The following is a 16,634-nucleotide window of genomic DNA, read 5'->3' as shown; positions in this document are numbered from 1 at the left end:
TGAAATTATAAATTTTTGCCCAAAAAATGAACAAAGAACCAGTAAGTTTAAGATTGACTTCTGAATCTGCATCTGACAACCTTACTTTAGATGTCCAAAATAACCAGGTCATAATTTTTAAATTTTTATTTAAATGTCTGGAATATAATTTCTGAACATTGAGTATTTGGTTCTTATTAATATGTTTGAGTTTAATATTTGATATGATATTTACTTGGAGTCTGATATTTGTGGTCCCTTTCTGTTTATATAGAATTTTTAAATGGCTTATAAGTGTTCTGTTTTTTTATTAGCATACTCTTAATTCAAGTTATAACTCACTTCTGCAGGTTAGAGTAAATGGATTAAAATAAGAATAAGAGTAATATGAATGATTAGGTCTATACATATAGTCTTGTATGTATGTTTGTGTGTGTGTGTATATATAGTGTATATATATATATATATATATATTTATATATTTTCTTAATTGATTTATATAACCAAATGGTAAATCTCTCTGTGTATTCCTTTTCTAAAGTACCATTTAAAAGTAATTTCATTCATTTGAGAACCAGTATCTTAATTTCTATATGTAGTCTTTTTAAAGCAAATATAGTTGGATGGTTCTCTATATAAGTATTAAAACATGTTAGTAGTTCTGAATTGTAATTGTTACACATCTTGAAAGTTTGATAGGATGAAAAATTAAGTATAAAATCTGAGGTATAATCTGTTCAAAATTAGTTTATTAATTAGATTTGGCTCTTTTTTAGTTTTCAGAAAAGTCTGTTTCTAAGTTCTAAAACAAAAGAAAAATAGCTGTACCTCTTATTGCAAAATAATTGTATCTAGAATTTAAATATCTTGGAATTGAATGATGTGAAAAAAAATCTAAATAAAAATTTTAGGAAGATAAACTGGATCTTCCAAATGTTATTAAGTGGGGAAAAAAGTAATGAGTTACAGGAGATGTATATTCTGGAAGTGTTAAAATAGTATTGGCTGCTGATCATATTTTTGGTATGTAGTACTTTGTAATTTCAGTAATTATAAAGCAGAACGTATTTTAAGACATTGATTTTTGTGAACTTTTGATACTACATACTGGAAACATTAACCATACATAAGTACATACATATGTATTTTATATCTATGTATTACATGATCATGTTATTTTTTTCTGTTGCACTTTTTATATAGACCAATGTTTCATTATGGGCATTTAGCAAAGAGAATCTGAAAATGGGATTGTAGTCATCCTTATAATGTTTTTTCCTTCCAGATTTATTAGTAGTCACTTCAATTATTGAACTTCAGCTACTTTTCTTTCTTTCTACTCTTTTTTTTTTTTTAATTTTTATTTACTTATGATAGTCACACAGAGAGAGAGAGAGAGGCAGAGACACAGGCAGAGGGAGAAGCAGGCTCCATGCACTGGGAGCCCGACGTGGGATTCGATCCTGGGTCTCCAGGATCACGCCCTGGGCCAAAGGCAGGCGCTAAACCGCTGCGCCACCCAGGGATCCCTCTTTCTACTCTTTTCAAAGTGAAATTGTTCAGATTTATCTACTCATACTGCTTCCTTGAACTCAGACCAGTAGTTTCTTTAGTAGTCTTTGGTATAAGGTTTTATAATATCTTTTAAGATAGTTATTTGTTAGTACATTGCTTCTTAGCATTGCTATCTTTTAGGGTGATTTTTTTCCCCCCACAAAATTTCTTTCACTATAAGATTTTATCTTGATGCCTCTTACAGAAAGCACAATATTTCCGTTTCCCATCTTGCCTGTAAAATACTTTTCTTTTTGTGTTTGTTACTTTAGAGGGAGATTGCTTCTGGGTGACAGAATTTAAAATTAAATTAAAATTAAATTGAATATTTTATTATATATAAACTTTTTTTTAAAAGGGAAGATCTTTATTGTCTTATCAGAGTCCTGAATTTGCAGCTCTGTCAGTTAAAGCTGTCTATTCAGTTTAGGATTGTCACTTGGGATTTAACATTAGAAGCTTTCACTCATTACTTGGAGAGTCAGCATGATAGATTCCCTCTACCCTTGTCCCCCTCAAGGTGGGGAGTTACCTTTCAATCTGAGGATTTCTTGCTGAAGCTGCTAAATTTCTCAGAAACCCAAATCGTACTGGATATTGGCTTTTGGTGTTTACGATGTCTGCTTTGTATCTTAGATCCCCACTGTTTCATATTAGATTTAAGTTCATGTGAGCAGATTCTCAATATGCTAGGCCCTAAGCAAGATTTTCATCTCCTAGACATTAGATTCCCTGATCATATCTTCCAGTATTTCAAGGAATAGAAGAGTTAAGCATATTTGAGAAGTGCTTTGTTTCTTCTTCTTGGAATTTTGGCAGTTGGCAGTAGTATCAAATTAGCATTTTCATCTTCTTGGGATTTTGGAAACAGTAATTTAAAAATTGTTAGCATCAAAATATAAATGTATACAAAACTATATTTGCCAGTGATCTGTATTACTTAATGGATGTCCTCTTTCTCCCCATCTTTATTGCTGTTGTTTGCATACTTTATGAATTTTCCAATTGGAGAATTTCACTCATGAGGAAAGCCTTATTTTTTCTCTATATCCCTTCTTTATAAAAATGCATACTTGTTCATTGTCTTTATTTGTCAGAGAATTGATCGTAATGGAATTGATTTTTGCATGAGTCGGTACATAACACACTTTAGGGAATTAAAAATTCAAGTTTAATCCCTTAACTTCCATCATCTCCATTTTTTCTTTTCCCTGTTATAATTTAACCACTATACCTTAATTTCAAACGCTTTGTTTAGTAGTGTCTTCTCTGCATTAATGACCTTTTTATCTTTCTATACGAAATTTCGTGAGTTCTTTGTTTTCAACAAATTTTTTCATTAGTTTTCCTGTTTCTGAATTCTTCACATCAGTATATAAATGTGGTAAGTTTGTTTAAGATGTGCTTTAAGATTTTAGCATTAAGGTGTACATCAGAACCTCAGTGTCATATCATGTATTAATGAGTAGAATTCTATTTAAAGTAAACTGTCCTAGACTTAATTCAGGAACATTAAAAGTTCCTTAAAATGTGTGTACAAATTATAGCTATGTGAGACTTCTTAAGAATTGTTGGTATGTCTCTTATGCTACATGAGGCAGACTAGTCAGTGAGAAATAGCCTCGGATTAGAAATTTAGAGGCAAGCTCTTCATCTGATTTATGCCTCAGTACCTTCATCTTTAGGGAGTTATATCTTGATTATCCATATATGTGGAAGAGATTTGTTTAACTCCATCTCTGCACTACTACTTGGCTCGGAAATATATTGTGTGATTTTTCTTTAGAATTATACTATTGTTTATCTTAGGTTTAGTTTTTAAGTTTGTTCATATTTCTCTGAACTTGTACCAAATGTCACTGAAGACTGTAGACCTGGAAGCCTCCTAATTTGCGGGGAAAACAGCTTAGCATTATACACTGGTTGTGGACAAATCTAGAAGTGGCTAATTGATGTGCAATCAAATGAAAGTTGATTACATGCACACACCTATCTGTCTTACATATTTGCAGGAAAGTGTGATGATGTTTATGAACAACTTGGATGCTCTGATAACAGGTTCTTTATAAAATTAAATTTGATGCTGCCACTGCCATATTTTTATGTCACCTACTGATTACTGTCATTTTTCAGATGTGTTCATCTGATTAGGTGCTTTTCTACTGCAGTTGTTTTAAAACATGTTGAAATATAATTTAAAAACCACACAAAATATATCAGTTGATTCCCTAGTTAAATCATCATTTACATTTCTCTCAAAGTATGTTAATCCAGTTTGTTGAACTCAAATGTAAAATATTTTACCTCAATAAGAAAACAAGGTAAGGTAATTGGTGAATGAATGAGTGAGAATCATTGATTTATTTGCTTGATTAAAGTTGCTCTATATTATTTTATTATGAATACATTATTTGAATGCATTTGCAGAGTATGGAATTTAGTGTGAATAAATTCCCAAGTCATAGTGGTTATCTTTATAGTAGTTTTTTTTTTTTTTTAGTAGTAGTCTTAAAGTTTTTGATTCTCAAAATCTTAAAGCATTCTAGCTGGAAGTATAAAGAGATGAAAAGCTTTTTTTTCCTTTTTTTTTGTTTTTAAAGATTTATTTATTTAGAGAGAGAACATGCGTGCGTGAGCATGAGCATGAGAAGGGTGGGAGGGACAGAGGGAGTGGATCTCAAGCAGACTTCCTGCTGAGTGTGGAGCCTGATAAAGGGCTTGATTCCATGACCCTGATGAGATCATCACCGGAGCCGAAATCAAGAGTTGGACACTCAACTGACTGAGCCACCTAGGTGCACAAAGAGATAAAACACTTTTTAAAAAAGTTCATAAAAGGCCTATTTTGCTTAAGCATTTGTCTTTTATGAGCTTTAAATTAATTAAAGATGTATTAACCTTTTTCTTACTGGTATCTTCGTTTTTTAACATACTGGTAATTCAGAATGCCTTGCACACTCTTGATATTTAAGTGTATGTTATGGAATTAGCTAAATTACAGTAAACCCTTAATTATTTATGCGTAAGAGAAATAAAACGGTTATGGGAAAAAACAGCCATATAGAAAATTTAATTTTCACAACAGATTTACTTTTGTAAATACGTTTATATAAGAAAGATGTAAGATTGTGAAATGTTTGAGGATTGTCAACTAAGTAATGACTGATGATAGTGGTGTGGAAACATAGCAGGAGATCAGAAAAAACTAAACTGAGGACTGAAAGTTTTCTGCTAATGAAGTGTACATATTGTTGAGAGCTGACTATAATGAGATTACCTATGATGAATGAGTTTGATACTTCACAAGGATTATTTAATGTGTTTTCTTTACTTCTCCTTAATTGAAAAATTATGATATTTGGCTCTTAGTAACAGTTTTAAAATATAATTACGAAATAATAAGTTGTGTACCTTTTTCTTTTTCTTTCATTTTCTTTTTCTCTTCTTTTTTTAGGGTATGAGTATTATAGAACAACTAGACCCTGTATCTTTTAGCAATTACTTGAAGAAATACCATAATACTATATGTGGAAGACATCCCATTGGGGTGTTATTAAATGTGAGTATTTTTAGGAAGGCTTGATTTTTAACATTTTAATATTTGATCCCATGATGTTTCAAAATATCTTAATTGTTATCATCTGTGATATTTTATTAATGACTGTTGGTTTTAGGTACATATAGTAAATTTCCTTTCTAGTACCTTTAAGATAATTAAGTTTTTCATTATTTTGCTTACATGGATAAAGTTATTTGTTAATGCAAGATAAGCCAGTACTCTCTTTAAATATAGAAAAATTGTTTAGAATAGAAGCCTAGTTTTTCTCTTGACTCACAGCCAATTCCAATATAGTCTTTACAAAAATAAACAAAAGTAACCTTTGATAATAAGTAACCTTATTAATTTGTTTTATTTAATGTTCTAGACTCTATAAAAATAAATGGAAGATTCTGTTTTTGAACTTCACATATTCATAAAATGTAACACAAGACAGCATGTATACGTTTTTCTCTTACAACAAAATTTCATGTAAATAATAATAAGAGATGGAAGTTTCAAGTAGCTGACTTTTTGAAAGAGATAATAATATTAACTTTTCCTCTAATAAATAAAACACTGTGGCTTTCCTGAAAGAAAATATGAGACTTTTTAAGAAAGTGTATGTATACTCAAGAATCGGAAGAGGAAGCAATAACTATAAACAAAAATAACAAAAAACCACTGGATTTTCTTATAGTTGTGTTTATTGTTTGGAGAGACAGAGAATAATGGAGAAGATGATGTTGGCCTAGAATAGGTAGGGTAGGAACCTACACTACAGTGTAGTTTAGTGTAATTTGAAAGATAGTACATTGTGGGTTTTTAGAAATGGTTTTCTCTTAGTGGTATTGATTGGAAGAAAAGCCTGTTAAGGGCATAAACTAATTATTGAAATTTAAACTAAGCTACACCAATTCCTAAAGTCTGTATTGGCTCAAATAAAATTGTAATAAAATAAATGATGAACCAGCCCCTAATTAAAGTAAAAATCCTGGCTTAATTCTTACATCTGGAAATTAATTTATATATATTTCAAATTTAGTCAAAGTCAGACAAAGAAGAGACAGTATTTCAAAGTGACAGAAGTGGCTGTGATTTGGTTTAGAGTAAGGAAAAAGGTATATTTTTCTTGAAGTGGCCTTATTAAATATAACAAAGGTAGTGTGGAAGATAACTGATATTTATCAAGAAGCTAGACTAGGGGAAATTATTTGAGAGAATGAAATAAGGAATTCTCTTTTTCCTGTTTAATATGATACAATAAGAAATTCAAGAAACAAATTAAGAAAAGAGTAAAAAATCAAGGCTTCAGTTGTAAAGTGGACAAAGTTAAGCTACCAGCACATTCAAAGAGTGTTCACTTTTTATTTAAGGTGTGTCATAACCAATTTTTTTTTCCCCTAGGCTATCACAGAGCTCCAGAAGAATGGAATGAATATGAGCTTTTCCTTTTTGAATTATGCCCAGTCAAGCCAGTGTAGAAACTGGCAAGACAGTTCAGTGAGTTATGCAGCGGGAGCACTCACGGTCCACTGAAGCTCTGAATCCTCAGGGATGCCACCTGCACATACTCATTCTCTGTCCGGGGTCCCAGCCTAGCCCTTACCAAGATACTGGTCCTGGTTTGGGGGGATTCTGAAACCTCAAACTAATAGAACTTTCTTCTCTTCTTTTCTAGTAGGTGTAGTCCTTCCTTAATTTCAATTCATTAAAAAATGCTTTATAGTATAGGGCAGTGGAAGGAAGGCTGGCATCAAAATATTTTGATCAAAAAAGATGGCAATGTGAAGGCCCAGTTGTGGCAGTTTTTGGAAAGTAACTTGTAAAGCATTTACCATATCCTAAATTTGCACTCTTTGCAGACTTGTGCACATATATTCCGCTTTCAGAATAGTTTTGCAAATTGTACACAAACAAACAAAAAAAGGGTGGAAGCTTTTTAATAAAGAAATTGCATTTATAAATGATCTGTATTAGAATATAATAAATCTCCAGTTATAGTCAATTACTACCCGTGTTGTACAACAGATACCTTCTATTTTAGTTGCTAATAAAGGGCTACACAACTCAAAATAGTCTGATTTAAACTTATTGCTCTGTGGTACATATGAAAAATTGTTTTTTTATTAATTCCATCTCAGAATTTTTATGTTAAAAGTGGTAAACTTCAGCTCATGTAAAAATATGTTAGGATGCATTTTGTATTTTACATATTTATGTGATTTTTTTTATCACAGATATTAGAATCATATTTTCAAGTTAGTTTTTAAAATTACATACAGTTTGCTTTTTTTGTGTGTGACATCACCTTGTGTCATTACTATATTGTAATAGAATATAAATTCAAGATTGGTAAAAGTACACAGATGTAGTCCTTCCCTTCAAAGATCGTGTTTGATAGGCAGTAGTCTGCAAATGAGGAAACATTGAATGAAGAGTGTTCTTAGTGATTTTCAAATCATTGCAGACCATACACTACTGCTGTGCTTTTTTAGTGCTTTAAGCAATTTGACTCTCTTACTTGAATTTTTAGCAAGAAATTGTTAACGATAACAAAAACAAAAAACCACTGGATTTTCTTATAGTTTTACAAATTTTTTGTCATTATTTTTGGTGCGGCTCTTCCAACTAAAATAATGGTATGGTGTTGTATTTCTTTTTTTAGCATAGACCATTTCTAGTCACTTCAGGAGAAAAAAAATACTTTGATTAGTTAATTATTGGCCACCATGCATGTACTAGATTATACCTATTTCAACCTAACATGGGTATCTACATTACATTGGAGAGCATTTGTATCTTCAGTGTTACGCCAGAATAGCACAATTTTTAGATGCCTTGCACCAATTTTATTTAAAGTTTTGCATTTCTTATTTACTAAGTATCAACTTTCTATACTCAAGAGTTGAGAAAAAATGATGTTATCTTTTGGATTCAAAATTATCCTCTATACATGTATGGAAATTATACTCTTACGTATTAATGATTTATTTCCCATCATTTAGGTATACTTTTGAGTACTATAAATATTTATTCCTTATTTATTATATAGACTATAAAAATTTCAAGATTGACTGCAGAGTGAATTTTTATTATTTTCTGAGTATAAAACTGATACATGATTATTACAGAAAATTTAGAAAGTACTGAAAAGGTTAAAGAAGAGAAAAAATTATCTTCAATTTCACTATCCAGAGATAACACTGTTAATATTTTTTGTATTTCCTCTCAGTCTTTGTCTATGCTATTTATATGTATGAGTGTGTATATGTGTTTGTGTGTGTGCATAACAAAATTGAGATTATACTGACCATATAGTTGTATACCCTACTTTTTATAACTTGACTTCCTAAGTACTTCCCCATGTCTTTGAAAATGTGATTTTTTAAAAATGGCTGCCTGATATTTTATTGTATGAATATATACACCACGATTGAACCAGTTCTCTCTTTGGATATTAGATTGTTTCTAATATTTCACAATTATAAATAATAGTGGGATGGCCATCTTTGTATGTAAAATTTGAACTCTATAATAGACTAGTTCTTTAGAATATATTCATGGGAGTGGGATAATTGGTTTAGATGGTGAGAACTTTTTAGGCACTTTAAAATATGGCCAAATTACCCTTCAGCAAGTTTGTACCAAATTAATAATACATGAATACCCCTCATACTGCCTCTTCCCCAGTTACTGATTATGATTTTTAAAAATTTTTGACAATTTGTTAAGCATATGATTGGTTGTTCTTTTTCATCATTCTAATAAGAGTGGCTTTACCATGAATCAGTTTTTTTTCCTTCTGTGATTTTGTAGTTGATTGATTAATAAAATTCACAAAAGGGTTGCTTAGGTTAAGTGGGCTGTACCCCTGTGAATATGTTTACTGTACATTTAAAACTCTAGAATATTTCAACATCACTCCACCCTTTCCTAGGATATGAACATATCTTTTATACTTAGTCATGAAGTATAAAGAGTTCCAAACTGATAGTTGAGTAGTGAGTTCTAGTTGTCTGTGCCAGTAATTAGTTCTCTTACCATAAATATTTCATGTTGTATTGAGATGGTCTCATCTGTAAAATGTGGAGGTGATATCTTAAGCACATTCTAGTATGTTAAAAACTTACATCATTAAATTAGAAGTTTTATCTTGATTTCAACTCTACATATGTAAAAATGAAAGTCTTTTCTTAACCCAAAAGGGAAATTAATTTGCATTATTTAATGCAGTTAATGTTACCTAAATTGTTGAACTTAAACTTTTCTACTTTAAGTGCCTTGAAAGTGTTTTGTATTTGAAATCTAAAATGTAAAAGAAGTTATTGTGTAGTTCTGTACAGTTTCTGCTATATTGTATACTTTTGAGTTATTTGCAGCAACTTTTTTTTTAACCGTAGATTGCACAGAGCAGTATATTCATGGATTCTTCACTATTCTACTAGTGAATCCTTGAGAAATGTATGTTAAAGATTAGCTCAGTGAGCAGGTAAGTAAATACTTTGTCTTGGGTGGGCAACAAATCATCACACAGAGTAGGATAAAAGACTATCCAGATACTCCAGTGTTCATATTTAGATATTCCATTATGGATGGTAGGTCCTGAGTTCATTACTGATCATTGTTGCAGGTCACAAAGTTTTCTTTGGTAGTAAGTATTGTCCATTGCCCTAGATTAGAGGTTGGCAAATGTTTTGTGTGAAAGACCAGTTCCTAATATTTTGGGTTTTGCAGGCCATAGGGTCTCTGTTCCAACTATTCATCTTTGCCACTGTAGCACAAAAGCAGCCAGAGGCAATGTGTACGTGAGTGGGTGTGGCTGGTTCACTCAAACTTCACAAAGAAAGACTCTTGGATTTGCTTGTGGGTCATAGTTTACTGTCTCCAGTCCTAGATCCTATAGTTTACTTGTAATTCAAATTACTGGCTAGTAATTTAAACTGCAGCAAATGATTCCTAACCCTCTCTTAATTTGATGTAGTCTACTTGGCTGGGTTTGAGTGTTATTTAGAATTATAATGGGAAGTGGAAGTAGGTAAAGGAAACTAGGAAGTCTTAGGAACTAATATTTTAAAGCACTTTGAAGCCCTTTTGTTTGCCGAGGACCACTGAGAGGTTTGCTCTGCTGCCATAAATTAATGAAAAGAATGATGAGTAGAGGTTGTGATTGGTTGTTGGAAATTATAAAGATTATTGTAAGCACTTGGCTACCTAGAAGGTATTAGAGGTTGGATAAGATGAACCTTTGTACCTGAGTATTCTAGGACATACACCAATAATTTAAGAGAGACTGTGAAATGTAGGACTCTATTTTGCCAAGTAAAGACTTTGGAAAAATAACTACCATCTTCTATCACAATCCTTTAGTATTCAGCCCCTCAACTGAAACCCCTAATATTTAGGAAGGGCATAAACTCAGAATAAAAGACGGTTATTTAACTTGAGCAACTTTTTAAGTTGATGGAAAAATTACAACACTGTTCTGTCTTCATTTACTCTGGATCAATGAAAACTTCATTGAAGAGTAGTATTAGTCCATCGACTGGCAGTTGGGAAGTGCTATGGTACAGTTGACTTTTAAGTCCTAATGTGGTTATAGAACTATTATTGATTAGCAAGTGTAATAAGCCACGGGCACTCTGACATTCAGTCTAAAGCTTTTATATTATTGTGTTAAATTGTAAGTGCCACATATTAAGAGGGATGTTATGAACTGTAGTCTTCATAGGGAGGCATCTGGAATGATGGAAGTCCTGAATGCTATGCAGAGTGGGATGCAGTCAAAGAAATTGGTAATACTTATTTTAGAGAAGATAAGTTTAAAGAGAGGGAATTTTTCAAATATTTGAGTGACTCCCATGTATAGGAAGAAATAAGATTGTTCTGTGTTGTTCTAAATGATAAAAGTAAGAAATGGAAGTTTCTGGTTCCACATTTAATGTTCTCTGTGAGAATTTCTAAATGCAAATGAACTCTGTCCTCAAAAAACATTGGAAGTACTCAAAAGCTAGATCAGTGGTTCTCAAAGTAGGATCCTATACTATCAGCATCAGCATCACACGGGTATATTATTGGTGTAGATATAAAATTATGGAATACCAAGCTGAAAAAAAGCTAATGGAATTAGTACAAATAAAATGGAATTTATTTCATGTGTATAAAACTATTAAGGGCAATAATTTTTCAATAGAAATTAATTTTGATCATTTAGCACTCACTTTCAATATAGATTATAAATTGATGATTGTTGCTTGTTAGTGGTGGAACACTGGACCCTCAGAATGATAATATACTTTTGCTTTAATTAAAACATTTAAGTACAAGCTAGAGGTTTCTATTTACTAAAATAAATTTAAGTTGGTTTTCAAATCAATGACTTGACTTTCTTAAACAGGTGCTTCTTGAACATTAAAACAGAGCCATATCCGTAGCAGAAAAAGGGTATTGAGGGAGCTTGCTCTTTTTACACCTGTGAATGTCAGAATACTAGGAAGGGAATCAAGAGGAGCTGGCAAATAAATTCTCTCTGCCTTCTTTCTCTCTTACTCTATAAATACAACTGAGTATCGTGTCACCCTATTATCACTGTGCTGTACATTTGGTAAAAGTACCCTTAGGTAGTGCTGCTAACCAGGACTTCTGCCTTTTTAAAGTCACTGTTGTGGATGGAACTTGTTTGCCTATCATGAGTTTATTGATACATGCTGCTTGTTGGGATACTATGTCAGTAATTTTAGAGTTTTAGATTTGTCATTTATTTCAAGGTTCTCTAGGGATTTCAGAGTGGTTTGTGCCCAAGATGTATCACATTAATTGTGTATGTGTGTATGTGTTTAATTCTAATGTAATGTTTTGGCCTTCACCCTATAAAATAATAGAAAAAACTTTAAAAGCCAGTTCTTCTGATTTTGAAAGCCATAATATAATACAGTTGATTTTTCATTATAAATTGTAAGTTATGTTTAAATGCATATTTCATACTGTATGGTGAGGTTGTAACTTTACTAGCTGTAGTCCTTTTTCTTTCCTGTCATTGTAATAATGAAACCAAAGAGCGTATAAATACCATTATTAAGCTTTTAAAGTCCAGGTGTATTCAGCATTGAGCAAGACCTGAATTCTGATCTTTAAATCTGCCAGTGCAACTTGTAGAAAATATTTTTATTTTTCTGACCACAATATTCTCTGAATTATTTACTAAATGTGATGTTATATATAAAAGTATAAAGTATAAAACATGATGAAAGTAAAAAGTATAAAACATGATGAAAACTAAAAAAAATGAGAATGATATACAAATGACATACCAATGATAGAGTTTGGTGAGATTTTAAAATAAGTACTTAGACTGTTGAACAAGATTTAATAAATGTATTTTTAGCTTAAACATTTTATAAATGGAAATTTTTTCCTGAAGTTTTCTTTCCGTTTAAAATTTATTGATTTGAATCTAACAAAAGAGACATTCAGTTTTGTATTTGTTCAATTTTGATGAATTTTAAAGCAAGGAGAACCAAAGGCAATCTTTAAATGAAGTGTCTTCTGAAAGACAGGAAAGCATAAACCTTTTAATTGGAAGCACTTTTTTAAATTGACTTTTTCCATTTTCAGTTTTAATTGTGAAAACCAGCTTCTTTACTAATTTTAAAAGATGGTAGAATTTAATATTCGCAGGCTCTTTGTAGTGCAAAATGAAATGAATGGTATGTAAGTGATCTGGTGAATTTGAAACCACTGGCCCACGGTTCTTAGCTCATATTTTGCAATATCTTTTGGTGTTTATTGGCATTTGGTATAAAGTTTTAAAGACAATTAATTAGAATCTGCGTTAGCTGTTTGCCTAATGACATGTTCAGCCAACTCTCAAGTAGAAAGATACTGTGGACTCATTTTCACTGGAATTCATTTTCAGCTTTGCTGGTGAGTTGCCACTGATTTCCTGAAACAAGTCATTGCTCTTTCTTAGAGCAGAGTTTCTTTCTTTCTTTTTTTTTTTTTTAGTTTCTTTCTTTATTGACGTGAGTTAGAATTGAATAATATAACTACTTTCCACCTTTGATTTTTTTATGACAATAATAAGATACCTTGTTTAATATATTGTACTTTTCATTTTTAAAAGTTACACAACCTTTTCTTTCCTCTTAATCTCAATAAGTATGCCCGACATTTTTGCCTTATTTTTATTGATAGAGAACCTGAGGCAGGCCTATACAAATAATATGACTTAGGTAAGTTTGCATGGCTAGTTAGTATCAGAGCGAGGACAAGAATTCAGCTCCTCTAATTTTCAGTCTGTATGTTACAAATGCTATACCATATTATTTATTACTCTATGTTTTGTTTTTGGTGCTGGCTCTTTGAGGTATGTTGAATTCAAATAGTGATGGGATTTTGCAACTTTAATAAAAATGGGAACCATTCATGTACATGTCTACTTTGATTAATTTAGGTAGAAATAGACTTCTTTTGATGGATTAAAGTACTCCATATTTTTAATAATTCTGAAGACTTCTATTTTCTTTTCTTGGAAGGCCTAAAAATTCTATTCTGTTGCTTATATCATCAAAATGCACTGCCGTTGTGTAAAGGGACACTGACAAAAATGAAACTGAAGTTATTTGGTATGGGAGTTACTGATGTTGAGACTTTGCAGCAGACACTTGGCTCTCACCCTTCCAGTCCATGCATAAAGTGTTCTGCAAACACCTGTGACTGTTCCATGGATTTTTTTCTCACCTGTACACAGGGAAGATTGGAAGTGCTAGGAAGATAATGCCCAGGGAGCACCCCTCAGCTAGTGATGGATGGGAATTGGAAGATAATTGTTCTAGCTTCCTTGCCCTTCTGGTGACACTCTGAGGCATGTTTCACATTGTCTCCTGGAGTTTCCAGTGGGACAAGACTTCATTGCCCAAAGCAGGAAACTTAAATATGTACTCTTTATTTTCTTCCCCCTCTTCACTGTCTCACTTCCATTCCTTTATCAGTGTTCCCTGGGATTAACTCCTAAATGAGCTTCTTGTCTTAAAATCCTGGTCTTCAGAGTCTCTTTCTGGGACCACCTAAAATACTTTTGACTTCGGAAATAAGTCATTACTAGTACTCATGCTAGATATGAAAGATTTCTTTTAAAAAGACAATTATTGGGGTGTCTGGGTGGCTCATTCAGTTAAGCACCTGCCTTTGGCTTAGATCATGATCCCAGGATCCCAGGATCGAGCACCACATTGGGCTCCTGCTCAGTGGAAATTCTGCTTTTCCCTTACCCTCTGCCTCTGTACTCTCTCTCAAATAAAGAAAATTTTAGAAAAAAATTATTATTTTGAACAAGATCTAAAACAAGTATTGTAGTATTCTATTTTAGCTTGTCTCATAATTGCATCCATGTTCAATTTAATTTCCTTAGCTTCATTTCATAGCAAAGGAAAGATTCACAGTAAAAAAACTTAGGTAAAAATACAAGCTAAATATTTTAGGTGGAAATTGTACTACCAGATCTATTTGTTCTTTTCTTTTAAAAAAGTAATATAGGTCCATTATCTAAATAACCTAAGAAAGACACAATGGGTTATCTTTTTTGGTAGAAATTAAATGGAATTTGGTTCAACCAAAATTATGGATTATTAACTGCTTGGATCCTACTTTCTCATTTCTTACCAAGACCTGCTTATTCATAATCAGGGACCAGAATTAGCCTTGACTAACACTGATTGTAAGGATAAATTTAGTTCCTGGGTAATTTCCCCAAAGATTTTTCTATGATTCTTATTTAAACTTTTGGGACACTTGGCTGGAGCAGCTGGTAGAGCATGTGACTCTTGATCTCGGGGGTGTGAGTTCAAGCGCCATGTTGGGCATTGAGCTTTACTTAATTAAAAAATAAATAATTTTTTGTGATTTTTATTAAGGATTCAGGAATATGGAGTTTATAATTTGAATAAACTCTATGTTAAATTGCATTATAAGTTTATCTTTTATACTTCTTTGATATCTTTTTTGAATTAAGAATACTGGGTTTTGTATGTTTAAAAAACAGTGGGAGAAACATCCGTTTTAGGCACATGTTAATTATCAATCTTCTTTCTTTTCTCACATAAAAACTGTGATTTTTGTGTCTGAAATATACGCTCTATTGATCTGGTTTGTGAAATGGAACAGAAATGAATTTAAGCAGGTTTGTAGTTCTGTTTATAGGGCCATTCTAAGATTATTATTATGGCACAAATATTTTCCCATCAGAGAAATAGAATATTTGAGGAATATATTTTAATTAGTTATCCTGATTATAAAATAACATCTTAAAACATCTCTGTATTTTTTAAGTAGAAATACCAGAGTGTATATATAGTATTTTCCCACAGTGCAATTTGCCTTGTGGTGCCTTCAGATTCTATGTTTTTGAGTACATGACAGGACATTTCTTGACCTTTTGGGGTTGTATTTGTCTACTGGACATGGTCAGAAATCAACTGGGTGATTAGACTGGATAATATGGTTTAGGGGAAAAATGTTAGTTATAAAAGAATAAGTCTGCCTTTCTCCTGGGATACATTAAACTGCTCTAACGTAGAAACTCTCCAAAATCTCCATAGTGGCATATTGGAATAAGCTTAGAGTCTGTCAAAGTAACTATTCGTTTATAAATATAAATTTTTTTACTTCAAAAAATTACTCTTGTTACTTTTTAGGTGTGCTACATCTAAATAACTCCTTTTTTTTTTTTTTTTCTTTTTACCAAATCTACACAAGGCTTTTGGCATTTCAAGTATCTCGAAATGATAGGTTGAGGTCTGGTGTAAGAAAGAAGCAAAGGTGATTTTTTTCCAGTGCATAAGAAAGCTGGCCCATTTCCTGAAAGCTAAATGTTGAAGTGATTAAAAATGGGGAATATCTTTTTATAAAGTCTTTCCTGGAAGCTGACTAATTGTGTTAAATGTGAACAATCTCATGATAACTTGATATAAATAAAACAAGCATCAAAAATTGTCTCTTTGAAAAGTTTACATATTTTCCATCACCAATAGGGCACTTATGCTATACTTTTGTATTAAGTATTTAAATAGAACCTGGCCTTTTTAAGGTTTAAAAAGTGCTCCCCTCCTTCCATTAATGTGAAGTACTTGTTTTTGAGAATGTTGTATTTCTGGATGTTTGTTAATTTGATGAATCTTGCAGGGTAAGTCTTTTCCTAAAAGTTCTGCTTGGTACAGTTGTCAGAGAAAATTAACTTGGATAAAACAATGGTGCAGTTTGAACAGTTAAAATTTTTAAAATTTCTATTTAAAATAAGATCTCCATGATTCCATTTAAAATATGATTTCCATGATTGCGATTGATAATTTTGTAATCTTTGTTCTCAGAATTGTTTGTGTATTGGGAAAATATTGTACGTTATAGTACCTGCTTTGCATTTTTTTTCTGTTTTAAAAATCCTCACATTTATTATCTCTTAACAAAAGTAATTTTTAAATAAATGTTTACATTTTGAATGGGAAAATTTAAACCAATTATCAGTACTAAAACAGGTTGAAACTTAGGTCTGGCATTTTGGTTGGAGTTT

General features: G+C 31.8%; 1 protein-coding gene across 3 annotated transcripts in view; it reads left to right on the top strand.

The window, feature by feature from the left end:
• MEMO1 (mediator of cell motility 1) overlaps window positions 1-7,147 on the top strand; it is a 125,297-nt gene extending 118,150 nt beyond the window's left edge. For 2 of the 3 annotated variants that reach the window (XM_038561206.1, XM_038561205.1), the window contains 2 exons: window positions 4,988-5,092; window positions 6,479-6,715. In XM_038561206.1, coding sequence (XP_038417134.1) covers window positions 4,988-5,092; window positions 6,479-6,610 — 237 coding nt within the window. In that variant the 3' untranslated portion in view covers window positions 6,611-6,715. Of the gene's footprint in view, window positions 1-4,987; window positions 5,093-6,478 lie in introns of all 3 variants that reach the window. The other variant, XM_038561207.1, reaches the window with a different exon arrangement.
• The last annotated feature ends 9,487 nt before the right edge of the window (window positions 7,148-16,634 follow it).

This window comes from Canis lupus, chromosome 17 (assembly GCF_011100685.1).
Source record: "Canis lupus familiaris isolate Mischka breed German Shepherd chromosome 17, alternate assembly UU_Cfam_GSD_1.0, whole genome shotgun sequence".
Classification (NCBI taxonomy): Eukaryota; Metazoa; Chordata; class Mammalia; order Carnivora; family Canidae; genus Canis; species Canis lupus.
Note: the sequence above shows the minus strand (reverse complement) of the source record. Positions and strands in the feature narration are given on the sequence as shown.